This window comes from Opisthocomus hoazin, chromosome 11 (assembly GCF_030867145.1).
Source record: "Opisthocomus hoazin isolate bOpiHoa1 chromosome 11, bOpiHoa1.hap1, whole genome shotgun sequence".
Classification (NCBI taxonomy): Eukaryota; Metazoa; Chordata; class Aves; order Opisthocomiformes; family Opisthocomidae; genus Opisthocomus; species Opisthocomus hoazin.
In genome coordinates this window covers 18622852-18641294 of record NC_134424.1, presented here as the reverse complement: position 1 = coordinate 18641294, position 18443 = coordinate 18622852, and the positions used below count along the sequence as shown (strand labels likewise).

At 57.0% G+C, this 18443-nt stretch overlaps 1 protein-coding gene across 3 annotated transcripts in view; it reads left to right on the top strand.

The window, feature by feature from the left end:
- CACNA2D2 (calcium voltage-gated channel auxiliary subunit alpha2delta 2) overlaps positions 1–18443 on the top strand; it is a 223486-nt gene that overhangs the window by 162408 nt on the left and 42635 nt on the right. For all 3 annotated transcript variants that reach the window (XR_012765226.1, XM_075432528.1, XM_075432527.1), the window contains exon 4: positions 17026–17085. Coding sequence is in view for 2 of the 3 variants with exons in the window: in XM_075432528.1 (XP_075288643.1) it covers positions 17026–17085 (60 nt within the window). In the remaining variant the exon portion in view is untranslated. The remainder of the gene's footprint in view (positions 1–17025; positions 17086–18443) is intronic.

Genomic DNA, 18443 nt, shown 5'->3' with positions numbered 1-18443 from the left:
CAGTGTCGTGGCTCTTCAGCTGTAACCTGGGCCGTTTGCTTTTACAGCTGGATTCTGCCTGGGCTGTTTGTTTGGGTTCAAACTGGGCTGGTGTCAGCTTCGTCTTGCAGTTGGACTAGATGATCACTGGAGGTCCCTTCTGCCTGAACTAATCCAGTCCTACCCTACCCTACCCTACCCTACCCTACCCTACCCTACCCTACCCTATCCTATCCTGTCCTGTCCTGTCCTATCCTGTCCTATTTTCTAGCAGGTTCATAGCATAGCGTAGATCTTTGCCAACCCAGTTTGGCTTGCCCAGGGTGAGGAGCAGTGCTTTCCCTGGGCAGCTCTGCCAGCAGGCCTGGGCAACAGCCTGGAGCAGCGGCAGGCAGCGAGCAGCTCGGAGGGAGCCGGGGCTGCCATCCTCTCCCCAGCAAAACCTCAGAAGTTCAGCTAAGCAGCTGCAAGTGCATGGCCAGCCCGGGCTTTGACGGGGCACCTCTCGTTATCAAGGCAAGGCGCGAAGCACGCGCTCTGTGCTCGGCGACCCGGGGCGGACGTCGGATGGCCCTGCCAGATGGCGTCTGTCTGCCGCGGTGCTCGGTGGGTGGCTTTGCCACCGGTTGTGCCGCGGCGTGAGCCATCCCTACAAGGCGGCGAGTCCCTGCCGCAGGAGGCAGTGAGTCGGTGCGGTGGCAGGTTTCAAGAGCCAGCTGGACAATTTTATGACCATTAATATCATTTGTAGTTATGCAGGCCATGGCTATGATACAAATAATTAAATCTCATGCTTCACAGCATCAGCTGATCGCTTGCTGCGGTGAGGAGTGAATCTCCTACGCAGAGCGTGCGCGACTGATTAACTCTGGTAGAGGGGTTGGTTTAGATCTCCTTCCTCTGGCGTATTCCTCCGTTTGCTTCCTCCCGGCTGCGGCTGTGAGGCTCAGCACCAGGGCATCCCCTTCTCCTCCTTCGCAAAAGCTCAGCGAGAGAGTTCTTCTCCGAGGTCCCTTGGTGTTGGGCAGAGGCAGGCCAAGCAGGAGTCTTCCCCAAGCTTCCCACCAACAACTGCTGTCTGCCCAGCCAAGTCCCAGGCACCCTGGCCGGGTGATGCTAGGGACCTGGTGCCTCTCAAATTCTCCTCGGTCCTCCCTTCTGCAGTTGTCAGAGCTGGGTATGCTTGGAGGAGCAGCCTGCTCCGAGATGGCATCCTGGCTCCCACCACCTGGTCTGGAGGTACATCTGCCTGCCTGGAGGCATCCTCTGCTCCTGCCGCAGGGTTTTCAGGCTGTTTGCATGTTTGCCTCCCAGCTTCTGGCAATCCTCAAATCCTGAATCTTCGTGATCCTTTCTTCTGGGCTGCCATGAAGCACTTATCATCCTGTACCAATCCAGTGTGTGGTCATAGTCTCATCTCCCAGCATTCTTCAGCCTCCTCCTCCTTGCCTGGAGAGGCCACTCCTTCCAGGCTGGAGCCAGCTGGATACACACACATCATCTCCTTTCTCTGTGGCATCCTTCTACCCTGATTTTTAGCATATTATCTGAGATGTTAGGCCCAGGAGCAGAGCTCGCAGCACTCCACCACGTTTGTCAGCAGCTCTGGCACCCTTGATGTCTTCTCCATTCCCTGAGGAGCCCCTTTCTGGGACAACATCCCAGCCAAGCCTGGAAGGATGAAGATCAGCAGTGTGATGGCACCGGGTTATTGAGCAACACTGGCTTAGCAGGTCACCATGGCTCTATCCTGCTTAGCAGGGGACAGCAGAGCTGCTGCAGCCATGGCTTTGCGCCTCGTCAAGGGAATTGGGGTGGGAAAACTGAGCAGAGAATATTTTTATATTTTTCCTTCTTCTTTTTCTTTCTCTTTCCTCTTTTTTTTCCATTCCTAAAGATTGAGTATAATCAGAGCTAATCAGAAAATTATGAGCTGTCTGATTGCTGATTAGATTCCTAATGTTAATATAGTCAAGAAGCCTCTCTTAGCGTTGTATTTTAAGAGAAGTGTAAAAATAACATCTTAGAAGGAGCAAGCCGGAGCTGCTAGAGCAGCAGGGAACCCAGCGCTGGCCCTGGCAAAGGAGAGCAGGGTTTCACCGCTGGCAAGAAATTCAGGCCAGCAGAGAGGGAAGGGACAGGACCTACCCAAGCTATAACCAGGTGCATTGGCTTCGAGGGGGCTGCAGAGCCTGGGAGGAAGAGCATAAACCCAGCCCTTCCCGCGGGTTGGTCCTTGTGCAGAACCAGACCTAGGGATTTTGCTGGTGTACTCTGGGAGCAGACATGCAGCTTTCTCCCTTGCTTCCCTTCCCAGCAAACAGCAGCTTCCCCAACAGATGAGTTCGTGTATCTCCCAGCGTCATGGCCCACCTCGGTGATGGCAAAAGGGAGCCCGGGATGTGGCTGACGCCAGTGAGTGGGACCAGGACATCCGAACCTGATGCTGAGTAGCCGGCTGAGAGTGAGCCTCGTGCAGGGGATGTTTCAGCCAGAGCGCAGCATGCTCTGGTGGGGTCACCTAGATGACAGCATGCCACTGCAGTCAGACAGCTGCTTCTGGGGCACGAGGAAGCCTCAGAATACAAAAAAAACCCAAAACCTGCAAAGCTGTGCTGACAGTGGTGGAGCAATGGGTACGAGCGTACCTATTCTGGGGAACCCTTGCCCAAAAGGTGCGGGTGAGATGCCCTCCGGGGGGCTGGTGAGCACAGAGAGGATGCTACTACGGATGCTGGGGGGAGCTGGGCGAAATCCTCATCTGCTTGTGCTTGGCTGAGTTGTTGCAAAAATCTTTAGGGCCTTCCAGAAGCCGAACTGGATGGGGACGCTGCATGGTGGATGGCCCAGGGTTGAGCTTTTGCCTCTGTTCAAGCACTGAGGATCGATCCGCAGTGTCCCCAGCACGGGGCTGGTGCCTCGAACTGTGCAGTGAAGCTGCCAGCTCTTTCCACAACTTTCCTCCCCAGTCCCCGCCAGCGCCGGCGCGGCGATAACTCCCCAGCTGAATGGCAGGTATTATGTTCTGGCGCACTAATGTTCCCGTTAATAAGCTCCTCGCAATTCACCGTGTGTTTTACTTTGATTCATCCCGACGGCAGTGCTATATAATGGACTATATACTGTAATTGTCCCCCATTGTCACCACTTAATAACTTAGTATGATGTTATCGCAGTAATTCGTATATTTTTTTGCAAACTTTCATGAATCATATTTTGTTCTTAGTGAATAAAAAAATATCAGGGAATGGTGAAAAGAGGCAGAAGTTAGACAGAAGTCTGCTCTAATTGCAGAGCGGGCTTAATAATACAAATGTCTGTAGCTGACGTCCGGGCTGCTTTTGTTTCTGAGCCTCCAGGAACAGACCACTGGGCCAGCTGGGAAGGAGCTGCTATTAAATATCATTTATTTTTTAAAACATCTTTATCAGCAGGAATTGGCTCTGTGCTTGGGGGATGTATTTTGCTTTGCTTGCTCTTGACAAGCCCAGCATCAAACAGAGCAGATGGGGTTTACGTTGGTGTCCACCAGCAGCAGTGAGGGGTGATGTCTGTGTCAAGAGCCATGAGAATGGCCGTCATGGTGAGCAAGAGAGTGGGGATGGCTGTCGTTGTGGTGCGCATGGCTCGGGCATCGCAACAGCCCCAAAATCTGCCTGTAAGTTTGGGGAGGAGCTTGGGCCCCAGGCTGAGCAGCAGTGGGTGGAAGAGCTGTGCTGGAGCCTGGACAAACATCTTCTCCACGTCTGAGCTCACTGGCTGCCTCTCTGGGTTAGATGTGCAACATCTCACCAGGTGTTTGTGGCTCTCAGTAACTGTCAGCATCTCTGAGTGCTTATGGTTCCCGACTCCATGTCTGGCAGGAGAAGGAAAAGTTCAGAAGAGGTCAAAGCCCAAATGCGATGAAAATCAAGGCAAGGAGATGGATGCCGGGGCTGGAGCACGCTGGCTGGGAGGCAGGGGAGGGCTCCTTGGCACCCACGAGGCAGCGAGTAGGGACCTAAATGAGTTTTTCCCTATAACACATGTCCTGACCTTTTTTTAAAAATGAAATCTATTTTATTAATTTTTTCTTTTTTATCAAATCCGTCCGTGAAATATTAAAGATATGACTGCGGAAAAGGTCAAGAAACGTGTAGTTGTTGAAATCTTGTTCCAGTTGATGGCTTTTCCCTTAGGGGAGCTCTTCTGCGCCTGTTCCTCCCCCACCTTGGTCTTTAAAACAAAAAAGTGTCAAATCGCCTTGAGTTTGGGGTTTAACGGTAATGCCAAAACGTGCTCCTGGGGCAGGATGGAGGGAAAGACATTGCGGGCTCCCCAGCAGTGATGCTGCCCTTGGGGAGCTGCAGGATCAGGCCAGCGTTGCCGTAGGGAAAACCTGAGCTGGAATTGATTTCTCCCGACAAACACCGACCCCAAGGGAGGGCTGTAGGGTCTCCAGCCATGCCAGAGCAAGCCAGAGGCCGGCACAGCCAGAAATCCTGTGGCCCAGGGAAGGGGGAGGCTCCTCAGGGGCCTGGTCTGCAGCGGGGGCACGTCTCAGATGAAATGAATAAAGACGAAGCCTGAGCCGTGGGTGCGGTGGTGAGTGAATGCGCTTGGAGTCCCCCTCCTTGGCTTGGGCAGCTCTGTATTCACCATGAGAATGAAAGTCAATCACGTTTGCTGAAGGGAGGGAGGGGGAGCTGAGCTCTCGTTACAGGGGACTTTATTAACACCAACGCTTTCTGGGTGCCACGTCTGCTGGGCAGGAGCTATGTGCCCGGATTTGCAGTGGGAGGCAAGAGCGCTCTCCTTACAAAAGGGCCAACAGAAGGAAAGAAAGAAATTAAAAGACAATAATGGAGACAGAAGTGGATTTGTACTGAAGCTCATTGGGAAAATTATATTAAAGGAAAGTCTGTGGAAGCCAGAAAATGGAGAGACGTGAGGTGAAGTTGAGTGGATGCATCTCCTGCCAGGGGTTGGACTGGGTGCTGGACGCAAGGGTGGGCATCCAACCCCTCTGCATCCATGGTGGTTGTCTGCTGCTCTTTGGTTGCTTCTTTTCTTGTAACACCGAGGAGGCTGGGTCATGAGTTGGGCTTGCTGTGCTGCAAAAGTGCAGAGTCTAACGACACTTAAATTTTAGGCTCCAGACAAGAGAGAATATGTGAACGGAGGGCAAAACCATAGCAACGACAACCCTGCTCCGTCAGCACGGCAGCCATCCAGCGCCTGGACTTGTCATGGGGTCTGTACGTGAACACAGGGGTGGGGGCTGAAGGCAGGTACTGCGTGAGGAGTTGGGACTTTGAACAAGGAGGAGTGGGAATGCACACCGGGACAACCTGCTAAAAAGCACCGAAGCCTAAAGAGCTTGAGCTTTGAGCTTTGCTGTAAAGCAAGAGGCTGGAGATCCAAGAGAGGGTGAGCGAGCACATCTTGATCTCAAAGAGGGGTGCACAATCCTTTCTCAAACGTGGACACTGGGATGAAAAGCCCCAAAGGGCCGCTCCGCCGACCCTCCTGCCTCGGACGGGAGAGGGGAGTACAAAACAAGGCCAGGATAGGGAAATGGCCTGAGGTTTGTGTGTTACATCCCCGGGCAGTTTGTTGGTTTTCCCTGCTTGCTGGGTGTGAGTGTTCCTGTCGCGGTGGCAATGCCAGCATCGCTGGTGCTCAGGACTAAGTCAAACTCCAGAAGCTTTTGCTTACATTTCTGTTGGGTAAATTCGTAATCACAGACTTTCGAAATGAAGCATACAATTTGCTTGGTAGATTGTCAGGCCATCTTTACGTATAATTGTTGTGAAACTGCAGTGATGGGCGAGCCCCGAGAGGCTGCTCAGCCCCTCCCCGAGTCTCTGCCTCGTGTCCTGCTGCTCCTTCCGCCCCTGTTTGCAGCATCCAAAGCCATGGGTCCTCCTCAGGAGGCTTCGCTCCATTTTCTCTCAGGTCTTCAAGGGCACTGTTCACCCCCATAGTACATTTTCTTTGCTCAGTATCATCTCCTCTGCCTTGTTTGCCATTCCCACTCTGCTGTGGCACAACCCCTCTTCTTCCCAGGGCAGGGCCGCACACGGTGCCGGCCACGGGCGCTGGCAAAGCCCGGGATCCTGCTGGGTGCTCCTCCTGGGTGCTGTCAGCTTTGTCCCCCTGGCAGAAGGCGACAGCAATAATGCAGAAAAGGTGGAGGTGGATGTCCCAAAGGGATGGAAATGGGTCCTGGAGGCCCACCTGCTCCTGGCAGCTGGGAGGCTGCCCCTTGCCCTGTGCAAGTGCCGGGGGCAGATGGATGAGTGTCGGGATCACTGCGAGCTGTCGGATTGGGAAGGGCTCTTTGGTGGCCCACAGAGCCTGCTCGCTTCCACCTCCCTGAGACTTCCCCCGGCACCTGGAGCTGCTGGGGCTTGATTGCCATTCTTCTGAAAGTTGGAGCAAAGCTGGTGCTAACTGTGGTGGCTTTTTTGAAGCAAAACACCCCTAAAAAATCCTTTACAGGCCTTTTTGCATTGTAATTACTTTTCTTCAGTGTTTAAACTGACAATTTAAACTGCTCCGATTGTGTTTATATGGCAGCGATAGCGGGGACCTGAGCTGCTGCTCAGCGTGCCAGCCCCCTCGCAGGCTGCGGGATGGTGGCTGCTGGCCTTGGGGGACACGAGGAAGACCCCATGCGTGTCTCCAGAGGGTTTCAAGCCAGGAAATTTTGGGAGCTCCTCTCAAAGCTTGCTGGGGCCACGAGATGGTGACATTTTGGTGTGTTCTGGGGAGATTTCTGTGCTCGGAAAATCTGCCTTACCATAAAGACTTAATAGCAGAGGAGCTCTTGCTGCACCATTGACGCGCCGTATGGAAATCCCCGTGCGGCAGCAGATAATAAGTGAGGTGCTTTTTAAAGCTCGCACATCACAGAGCAGCAAGAGGTGATGCCTTAAAATAAATCGATTGTAAGTAGTTTCCAGTGCAGACTTTCTAACAGCCTCTGCTTGAATGAAAGGCGAAGAGCTAAAGGGGAGGATTTCAAAGGCACAGAAGGTGTCATCCCCATGGAGCGGGGAGCCGGGGACCGCCGGGATGCAGGATGATGGCCGGCTGCGCTCTGGGTTCCCAGCGGTGCGCTCCTGCATCTCATGGGAGTTTTTCCACTGTTGGTACCATGCGGAGCACCGGCAGGGGAGGGGAGGGCTCTCCGTGAACTTCTTGTCATCTTAACATGGGACTTCTTTCTCCAAAATGAGGAAGGATAAGGATAAGGAATGGGTTTTTTTTTCCTTTGGAGAGTCTGGCTGCTAAGGCCTGGATGGGCAGATTCCTTCTTCTCCTTCCCAAGTGGCAAGCTGTATCACTTCTTTTTTTTTCTCTTTATTTAAAAATAAAAACAACTGTTCCCCCCAAGCTCTCAGTAAAATTGATTTTTAAATGAAACTCTCTCTTACAATTTCTGGTGAAATACCTCGTGGTTATTGCAATGGATTTTGAACTGTGGCAAGTCCTGCTTGATGGTCGTAACTGGAGCTCCGCAGATTATTTGGGTGTGGTTTAGGGAGCGCCGCTGGATTAAATGATTGGAGTTTATCCGAGGAGGAGATGGGGCAGGAGCAGTGGGCTGAGAAGGCAACTAACATGTTTGCTGACCCTCCTGACGTTGCAGAAGCAGAGGCTGCCTTGGGACCTCATGCTGTAAGGTGCCATCTCCCAAAACCCTTCATGGGAGCTGCATCCTGCCAGTCTGCCGAGTCCACCGCTCACCCATGCTGCAGGAGCCAGCAGGGAAAGAAGAGGGAAGAAGCCTGGGGCAGCACTGTCTCCTCCTCAGCTTGATGAACCTCCCACCATCATGTTTCCCCAGCCTTGACCTAGCTGATGTGTCTTGACCTGAATTATTTCTGGTTGTCCGAAACCTTACTGTGCAGCAAGCGAGGTGCTCGGCACCTAGCAAATGAGGACCACTGGGGAGAGTCCCCAGGCCCTTCCCGTTATGGCAGAGCTCCGGCAGACCCGCTGTGCCATGCAAGATGCCGTGTTTGTTCCCAGTAGCTCGTCTGCCCCATCCTCGCCGTGCCGGTGCCACCAAGCACACAGCAGGACCTTGGCATTTACCAAAATCCCCAAAGCAGCCAGTAATGAGAGCCTTGGGTAGCAGCACTTGGCAGGCTTTTAGCTTTGGTGTGTGCAGCTGGCAGCGCTCCTGTGTGTGGCAGTTACCAGGGGGCTCGGGCTGGGATGGGCAGCCCTGAAGCTGGGCAGCCCTGGCACTGCTGGGACACGCCTGTCCCACCCGCAGCCGACCAACAGTGCTGGAGCCACGTTTGCCAGATGGTTTGTGTCCATCACCGCTCTGGGGTGCTGCTGGCATGCCCCAGCCCTGCAGCACCTCCCGGGAGCCAGCTGTCCATACTGCAGCTTGATCCCAAGAGACACTCTCGTCCTTGACAGCCAGAATTCTGTTTGGGCAATTGGACAGTTAGACCTTCACTGGGCTGACTGCTACGGAAGTAGCAGAAACTTCTATCAGGAACAGACTGGGCTTTCTCTGCCCTGCTCATCTCATGAGCTGATGCTCCAGAAGAGAGCAAGAGGTGTGAAATGAGCACGATTTAAAGCTGCTGGGCTTGGATTTATCACCCGGGACAGCCTTTGAAAAGCTGGTTACATCCTTAGTTTTCTTCTTGGTATCAAACACTCCCTAAATGTTGGGCAAAAAGGGTGCCTGATGTGCAGTCCTGAGTTCTCTTCCTCTAGAGGACACTAACGAGAGGAACGTGAGGGTGCCGATGGCAGCTTGCTGCAGCAATTCCATCACCGACTGGCCCCGGGGATGAGCCTGGGTCTGGCTGAGACAGAGCAGGTTGCTCCTGCGGCTGAGGGACAGCAAGTGGTGGCTGTCAGAGCACTGGCCTGGCCGAGCACAATCCTCCCTTTCCGTCTCTCCTGTCTCAGGGGCCTGCAGTGTTCACCCTAGTTTGGACCTGCTGGGGATGCCCTCTGGTTTCTCACCTCTGCCTTTTTCAGAGCTGCATGGCAGAGTGTGGCTGTCTGGAGCAGCGCTTCCACCCAAGGAGCAGCCCGGGTGCCCCTGGGCAGCGACAGCATGGAGAGCTGTGCTGCCACGGGCAGCTGGAGCCTCCTCTGCTGGCTGGACATTGGGATCTCAGAGCAGAGGTCCTTGCTTTCTTCTCCATCAGCTGTAGAAGGTGCAGAAAGGTACCGTGAGTGCAGATAGCATGGCAAAGGGGACAGAGGGAAGTGCTTTTTCTCAGGTCCTGAACAGAGGAGGCAAGTGTGCCTGACTGCATCCCGAAGCCAGGCAGAAGCGTGTTCCAGCAAGGCTTAAAGCACGATGGCGTTTAGCAGAACAGCGTGAAGGCACATCCAGCGCAGGAGCAGGGTTTGCTGCCACCCATCCAGGGTGAGAGGCGGGAGGATGCGGGAAGCAGCGATGCCGGGGCGGCTGAACTCCCTCGTCCGGCTCTGCGCAGGGGAAGGGGGCAGTGAGAGGGGCCAAGCCTGCCTGCACCTGCCTGTGCCTGGCCCCGTCTGCCCATCCTGCATCCCATGTCTCTGTCTCACTGCTGATGGAGGGGGGGGGACAGACCCTGCACCCTGCTGTTTACCCTTCCTCCCCCGGGAGGGGTGGGACAGTGATTATTTGGCATCGTATCAGTGAAAAAGGAGCTGGGGAGGGTCTGAGCAGCTGAGCTGAAGCTTCGCTGTTGCTGGTCCCCAGGGACAGGCGTCCCAGTGGGGGCACAGGGCACGGCCCCCCTGCCCTCCTCCTCCCCTCCTGGGGAGCAGTTGGGGCGGCGGGGAGCAGGGGCAGAGCTGCTCTCTGCTTGCGGTCTCGGAAAGCAAATGTCAGCCCTTGTGGAGGGCAGAAACGTCGGGAGAAGGGTGACAGAGGGGCCTTTCTGCGAGGGCAGAAGAGCTGGAGAGCGTGCCCGACAAGGCGCGGCTGCGGCGGGGTGCCTGGCTAGCTGCACTGTCCTTTTGCCCTTGGTGCTTGTCTGTTTGCAAGAAGGTAAGCTCTGCTGGAGGCCTGAGCAATACCTTGGGGCAGGAGAAACGTCCCAGGCAGCGATGCTCTCCTCTTCCTTGCCCCCGCCTGCAAGCACATGGGTACCGCTCCCCTTGGGATGTTTCACTTCTCCCGTCCCTGTGGTTGTTACGACTGGTGATGGTGTTGCTTACTGGTAAAAATTGTGCCTGGAGGAGAAGGAGCAGAGAGGGACACTGGCAGGAGAACAAGAGCCACATGCTGCTTGCCTGCCGAGCCAGGAGTTAATGAGGTGGTCAGTAAGATGGTAGAAGTTGTGGCTGTGGGGCTCAACTCAGACTCCCAGGGCCGGGTGCTGGCTGTGCCACTGCCCAGCATGGGATCTGCGGCGGCTCTCGCTCTGGTTTTGCTCCAGATTTGTGCTTGTAGCCCTCAGTGCTGGTGGGGTGGGCTCTGCGGAGGTGTCCCCTGCTCACCGCCCTGCCAGACCCCAGCAGTGAGCGCCAGCTGGTGCAACACCCAGGTCTGGAAGCCCTCGGAGGATCTACCACCTGCTCTTTACTGTTCACTGGGGCTGTATTTGCCCTCCCACGGGCAGGACAGCATTAGCAGCCTGTGCCGGCTCCGGCCCCGGCTCCATCATCGCCAGGGATGGGCTGGGTCCTGGCACGAGAGGAGGAGAGACAGGCTCCAGCCACCCCTCTCCCTCCACGCAGCCGAGGGACTCATTGACAAACAAGTTAGTGCTCCAAAAGAAAAGCGCCGCAGCAGATTTGAAGCTGCCTCCTTGATCAATACTCAGCCGTGGCTGAGCCCACCGCCGACTGGATTTCAGACGACGGCTGCCAGGGTAATAAGAGCCCTGGGATCAACTGTCTCTGCGATTATTACAGGATGAGATGCTTCGCTGCTTTACAGTGTTTACTCAAGATTTATATTCCCTACGTGTATACAAGGGGGCTGTCGTCTTTTCTCACTGGTTGATCATTTTTGATTTTTGATGGTGGCACACGTGCTGTGCCGCTAGGGTTTGCTTAGGGTTTTGCTAGGGTTTGCGTGCAGCGAGTGTGGTGCACGGGGAAAGGACGGGCTGGGGCCGATAGGGAGAGCCGGGGCGGTGGCCCTGGGCGCGGGTGGCAGGAGGTGGGGCTGTCAGAGGGGACACTCTGCTCTGACGCATGCGGGCAGACCGGGCTGCAGGTGCCTGGAACGGGCTTTTGCCTCTCTTGGTGCCCCACGGTGACAGATGCGGTTTCGGGGTGCACCATCCGCAGAGACAGGGTCAGTGCCAGAGAAAAGAGCTCGTGCCATCTGCATTCCTCCGTCATGGAGGAGGAGGAGCTGCAAAACCAGCTCCCGACAGGTTTCCTTGCTTGGCTTCGTCATGTTTGTTTGCTGTTCACCTTCTGGTCTGAACCTTTCACCTGTGTTTTCTTGCTCTGGGAGGAGGGCTGGGATGATGAGACGCTGCGTGGACCTCTCTGGCCCAGTGGGGCTGTATGAATCTCCAGCAAGGACCTCTCCCTCCAGCTGCGTGCTCGGGTGCGGGAGGTTAACACGCTTCATGCCTTTGGGAGGCACCGAGATGAGGCTGATAACAGCCCGCAGAGGGGAGTTAAACGCAGGCTTCGCAGGAGCAGCTCTTCTGTGGAGCGAATATCCTTGGGCACACGCAACCGCTGCGTGCTGGGCCATCACCGGGCCTTTCCGTGCCGGCCGCGGGGAGAAGCCAGGGATGCCGTCCCACACTCCCCGAGGAGGGTCCCCCAGCATCGGCACAGGCGTGGGGTGCTGTGTTTCCGTGGGGAGGCTGGGACACAGGCGCGGCGTGGCTGCTGATACGCAGGGCTGCTCGGTCTCCTCTGGCGGGGTGTTTGCTATAATCCTGTTCTGTAAATCCAGCCTTGGTCTTTGACCTCCCTGTGCTCTCTGCTCCGCTGCCTCCCAAGTTAAATCCACTGGTGTGACTGAGGCGGGAGCAGACCAGAGCGTACTGATTGCCATGTGGGGGCTGGGAAGAGAGACTGAGCAGTGTTGGACCAGTTCCCCTCAGAAAGCCGTTGTGCAAACAGTTGGAGCAATGCAGGAGAGCCCCAGGTGCAATGGGGGAGAAGGGGCAATGAGGAGGAGGTGGGCAGCACCCTTGGGTGCTTGCTGTGTCGGGGACAGTGCCCCTGTGTGCTGGCCCCTTGAGCAGCGGGGATGCTGACAGCAGGGACGGTCCCCTCTGCCCAGAGAGGGGGCTGCGGTCTCTGCCTGCGCCAGCTCCGATGTTCAGAGCGTTTCCCACTGCCCCGCTCCCAGAAGCTTCGGGGCAGCAGACCGGCTGCCCCCCAGACGGTGCTGCCATGGGTGAGCCGTGCTCGGGGCGGGCTGGGTGGGTGATCGGAGCTGAACAGTGAGGTCCTGGAGCAAAGCAGGGGGAAAGCGGCAGCTGTGGGTTTGGAGGTGCCGTCCTCCTGGCAGACCAACGGCACCCACCTTGTCCCCTCTCTCCTTTCCCGCGTGGCTTTCGGGAGGGCAGGCGCACGCCCGGCCGTGCCGCCTTCACTGCCGTCTGCCCGTCCCGAGTCCCTGCTGTCCCCGAGGCTCCTTAATCCTGGGTGAGCTGGTGCGTGGAGCAGGATGCTCCTGATGGATCTGCCCGTGTGAGCAGCGAGGCGGAGAGGAACACCGCGCAGAATACGAAAGAGGCCGGGCTCTGATAAAGCCTGCACAGCACCTTCCCCCTCGCAGACCCCCACCATCGGGATCGCCAGCCACCAGTCCCCTGCAAATCTCCTGCTGGCCTTTTGTGACCTGCAGAGTCGTTTCAATTGGGTGTTCTCAGCCTGTAAATCTCCTGTCCTTAGCCCCTGGTGACTTCTGGGGAAAGAACCGTGCTCCTTAACGTACCGCGGCCAGAGCAGTCCCTGCCCCCAGCCTGCTTGAAATTTGTGGGTGTTTCACACCAGTGCCCCATTTTTGGTAATTCCTCTGATTTTTCTTGCTGCTTGAACCACATAATTGACAACCCCGGGTCTGAAGCCACTGGGAGGTTTTGGTGGCTGCTGTGTATGGGCACGAGACCCCTGCCTGGCTGGGCATCTTGCAGTCACAACACACAACGCACCTTGAGGATGGACTGATTGATCTGCAACACTTAAAAAATACTGGTTTAATCATTATTTAGGATTAGAAATAATCCTTGAGCTGTATCGATCATGAGAACATTATTCATGATGAACTCATTTGGCATTAATGGGGATGTTCTGCAGCAGTGCATGGCCCTGGGCAGACCCATCACCTTCCCTGGGGAGATGTGGCTGCGGGGATGTGCTGGAGCAGCAGTACCTCCCTGGTCCTGAACACGACACCAGGTCCTGCTTGGGAGCAAAGCTGTCCCAAATAGCCCCCCTGGGGTCTTCGTCCTCATTGCCGTGGTTTTGGAGGGTCCCGAATCCAGCGATTGCCCATCCTGTTCATGCCCGCAGATAGTCTCTGGGCCGGGGCTGGCCAGGGCTCCCCTCCAGCACCAGCCAGGGGTGGGATGGGACGGGGCTGCTCCCATGGGAGCCCTCCCAGCATGGTATCACTCCAGGCGCATCCCCCAGCAGGGACGGAGCCAGGAGAGGATCCTGTTGCAGAGGAGGGATGGCTGGCTGCCTGCTTGGTCCCTCTCTCCTGCCATTCCCTATCTCGATCGTGGCACAGAATAGCAAGGAAAACGCTGTGGCAGCAGCAGCTGGCAGGCTCTGGGGCCCTTCTCCCAGGGTGAGTGTCCAGCGGCAGCGGGGAGCCGGCACAGCACCCTGCTATGGCTGTGCTGTCCCCCCGCGGGTTCCCCGTCCCTGCAACATGCTATTTATCAAACAAGAACATCTGGATTTATTTTTTTTTAAAAACAACATTGTGTCCAGATTGACTTTGACAAATTGACATTTTCCAGAGGAAAAATATCTTCCGTCGAAGTGTCATTCCTGGATGTAGATGTCCCTTACTGCACCATTTGCAACCCTCCAGGCACTTCGCACAAGGCGATGAATAGTTAAAGATGCCCATAAATCTTACCCCGGCCCGTAATAAACACACACGCTCTTATCAAGTATAGAAAAATGCGTATTTCATCACTGCTACCTTAAACACGACTCGGAATAAATGCTCGCCTGTAATCAGCCATCTCGGTACACAAACAGATCACAAAACCTTGGGGGAATGAGGTGCAGAACTTGGGCCGCAGCTTTTCTAGGCAGCGCCGGGGAGGCAGGGCTGTGGTAGCGCACAGAGAAGCCCCCCACAAAACTGTCCTGAAAATCAGCATTCCTTGGCTCTTCTGCCCAGCCACGCGTTGTCTCCCATTCTCTTCTCTCTGCCACAGAGCTGTACGTATTTTGCTTCAATGTTCAGCTGATCGCTGATCTTTCCCCTTGGATGCTGGCCACTGAAAGCAAGCATTTTGATTTGGAAATCAAGATTAAAAACAGAGAAAGGATTAAACAGAGAAGTTTTGTCCAGCACCTGCTGAGATTATGCAGTGATGGATACATGTTTCCCTGCATCTGATAAGAACAAGCTGTGTTCTCTGGCTGAGGAGGGCCAGATTTATGATGCCTTTCACCCCTCATCACCTTACTTTCGTGTACCTGCGCTTTGCTGCGCTCCCTGTGATACAGCACCCGCTGTCATGGCCCTGCTCTCGCCACGCTGCCGGGACTGGGTGCTGCCCGGGCTGGGTGCTGCCGCTCTCCTGCAGCCAGTGGGACCCTGCAGAGGAGACGCCATGAAGCCTTGGGGCTTCCTTTGCCCGAGCATCCGCTTAGCAACGCTGAGGAGTTTTGCATCCCTGTGTGCTGGTGGGAGCACTGGAGGAACTGGTAACAGCAGGGTTGGTGGCTGCGGCACGTGCGGCTGTGCCCAGGGCTGCTGCCCACCTCTCCAGAGTTTGTCACCTCGTGTGTGTGGTCTTACAGCCCGGCTCCTGGGAAACCAACTCCCGGGGATGGAGCTGGACTTGGCTGCCACACTGGTCCCTTTGCCAAGTAAAGGAGTGCTGGTTTATTCTGGGCTATGTGGTTCACAGCGTGAAGGTTGGGCATGCAGTAGCTCTGGGAGTCTTGTGCGCATCTCTGCAGCGCTCCCCAGACGGTGATGTGAGGTTTATTAGGAGCTGACAGCAGCTAAGGTGGCTCTCGTTGCCTCTGTTAAAGCCCTGTGCCTGTCTGTCGCTGTCAGCTGAGCACGGTCCTGTCTGGTCCCCTCGTGTGCTGGCCACAGCCGGGCTGGGCGTTTGACAGGGACCGCAGGAGCTCAGCAAGGCCAAGCGTGTGCGGTCGCAGGCGGTGCCAGGAGTGCCAGGTGCTGGTATGGGCTCGTGGATGTTCTGCTCTGCCTTTGCCCCTTCCTCCTCCTCCCAGCTAATTCGGGGGCTGCAGGTGGCCAGCGCTCCCATCCCTGCCCACACTTTGGCTGCTGGTGTCGCTTGTGTGGAGCCGAGCATGGAGCAGAACGCATCCCATCCCGCTGGGGGATGCAGAGAAACGAGGAGCAGGCGACGCAGCAGCACTTGCTGTAAGGCACGTCTTTGCTCCATGCATCTCCTCCTAGCTCACTGGGGAGCCTTCCTCAGCTGCGACAGCCTCGCCGGCCTCATGGCTAATTAACCCCGTACAGATCAGCCACTCAGCACCCGGAGCCGAGACCTCCACCGCGTGTGTTCCCCAGCGGGCACGTAAAGCTGACGGCTGGTGGGGAGCCAGCGGGCTGTGCTGGGTCCTGCGAGGCTGGGAGCTGAACCCTGCGTCCCATGGGCAGCGAGGGTGGGTTGGCACCCAGGGGTCCGGGGGGCCCTCGGCTCTGCAGGGTGGCTTGGGACACCGAGCTGCCTCCGGCTGGGCTTTGGTGCTGGTCAGTTCACGCAGCCCCGGCAGGCAGCTCTCCAGGCTGCTGCCCGCACCCCCGGGGGCCTGGGGCTGCTCGAGGGATGGAGGGAAAGGTCTGGGTGGCCGATTTGGCTCTCGGCTTTGTTTGCTCAGTGATACAGAGCAGATTCTGGTGGAAAGCCTGGAGCTCTTGGCCTCCCTGTCCCCTTTGGCTCCATTAAAGGCTGGGTTGCAGCTTCTTCCCAGCAGTGCCAGTACCCTGGGGACTGCCTGGGCTCCAGCCCTGCCGTGCTGCACCCTCTGTGCTGGCGAGGCCCTTCATGGCTGAGCCCAAGCCCGGCAAGGCTGCCTCGGTGCTGGGCATCACCCCGTCCTGCTCCTGGCGAGCTCTGGTTCCTCTGGCTGCCCAGCGCGGGCAGCAGCCTGCCCGTACAGCCTGCTGCCTCCGGAGCCGTCGTGTGGAGACACTTTTGTCATCTTTGAGGCCTCATGCGCTTTAGTGGGAGAAGGTTGTGCTTGCCCCAGCCTTGGATGAGACCTGGCCAGGCAGCTCAGCCCTGGAGCTCCCGCTGCAGGCAGCAGCGGCAGGCAGAGCGGCTGCGGCGCGTAGCTGGTTCCTGTCCCGCTCACCAGCTCCCCGGGAGCGATGGTGGGTTGGAGACGGGCTCGGTGCCACTGAGCCGATGGCCCTGGGTGTGCGGCGGGGTGAAGGGGGGCACAGGCGTGTGGAGGGGTTAGTCTGGGTGACCAGAGCTGTGCACCAGCACCGGGGCATTTCAAAGGGTTTTTCAAAGCATTTCCAAAGGGTTTGCCCTGCAGAGAGCAGGGGGGCCATCGGCACAGAGGTTCAGCCCTTGCCTGGTGCTGCGAAGGAGAGCCTGCCCGGCTCCCGCAGCTGCCAAGCCACCATGGCTCAGCCCTGGCTGAGGTCAAGTGGCAGCAATGCCTCTGCGGACACCGGGGTGCTCCGGGAAGGGTGGGAACAAGCAGAGAAACACTGGCTGCCCGTGCCTGGGATGTTCTCCCAGAACGCTGCCCGCCATCCCTCCTCCTGCCCTGCTCAGCGGAGGGGTGGCAGGGGCCTGGGGGACCCCAAACAGAGGGATGGCGGGTGCTGGGGTGGCACCCGCTGTCCTGTGTCGATGTGGGCCATACCCAGCTCCTCTTGCTTTCCTCATGCTCACTTCTCCTCTCCTGCTTGCTTTGCAGAGACTTGCCAATGCAGCGGAGAAGTTCCAGAAGGCTCACCACTGGCAGGACAACATCCGGGTAAGGCTCCGCACGCCCCGGCCACTCTGACCCCCTTCCCTCCTGGACGCTGAGCTCTGCGCAGGCACTGGAGATGGCTCCTGGCACAGGAATCAGCTCCTCGTCCCGTCCCTGCTCCCATCCCTCGGCTTTTCCTTCCCCCCTTGCCCATGTTCTCAGCTCCCTCCCGAGTTACCGCTGGCTGTGCCGTGCCGCTCGGCACGCAGGTGGCCCCGGCACCGTGGCCTGCCAGCACTAATGAGGGCAAACAGAGGGATTTTGAGCTTGTTTCCAGCCTCACCTCTGCCTGCATATGCTGTAAGGAGATGGCAGGAGGTGAAGGTCGAGCTGATGGCTCGGTGCTGAGGGCTGAGGGGCCGAGGAGGCTCTTAACTCCTCCCCACCATCTCCGGCAGCCGATGGGTTTGGCACCAAGCGGGGTCTCACGCCGGGTGACGGCGGCAGTGGCTCGTCCGTGGCACCTACCAGCAGTGGTGTTGGGGGTCGTTTCTCAGGGAAGAAGCAATCTGGGCTGGGAGAGGGATGATGTGAGTTTAATGATTGCATTTGACTTTGTAATTCTGGCGGTGATAGCGCTCAGCGGGAACCTGAAGGATTCTGTCTGGAAATGCTCTCAAATTATAACAATAATACAAAAGGAAGGAAAGATTGTTTTCCTTCCAGTGCAAATGGAGCCTACAATAAAAAGTACTCCTGAGCCACCCAGCTCCTTCCTCTGGGTTGGGCCAGATTCTGCCCGCCCCAGGGAACCCCCTGCAGACGCCAAGGGGACAGCCCAGGGACAGTCCTGCTGCCAGGCCTTGCTGGTGTGTTTTGGGGGTATTTGTCTGTCTGCAACAGCGATCTGCTCGGGGAGGAGAGGAGATGAGGACCTGGAGGCACAGCGCACTCGTGCAGCCGCTCTGCCATTGGCGATGGTCACTGGGGTTTGATGAGGAGCAGAAGAGTAAGGCAAGGTGCCAACCTGCTTGGCTTTTGTTGGCCACGTGGCTGGCATGGAGTGGTTGCCCATGGCCAGTTCTTGCCCCCCAGGAGCTGTGTCCCATCGGCACCCGAGGAGACTGATCTCGCAGGGCTTTTCCCGTCGTTAGCAGAAGCAGCTTCACTAAGGAGAGCTGAGGTGTCCCGCTGGCCCTCCTGTCCATCAGACAGTTGTCGTTGGCACCAGCGGTCACGGAGAGCGCTGCTGAATTACTGTCACCTCTTTCCGGGAGGCCAGTGGAGGGAAGGTTAAGAGGATAACGAGGTATGGCGCGGGCTCTGGCCGATGCCAGCACCGGTGGCTCACCAGCACCTCAGCTGCGGGCTCAGGGCTCCTGGGAGAGGCTGGGAGCAGCGCTGGGGGAGCCGCAGGCATC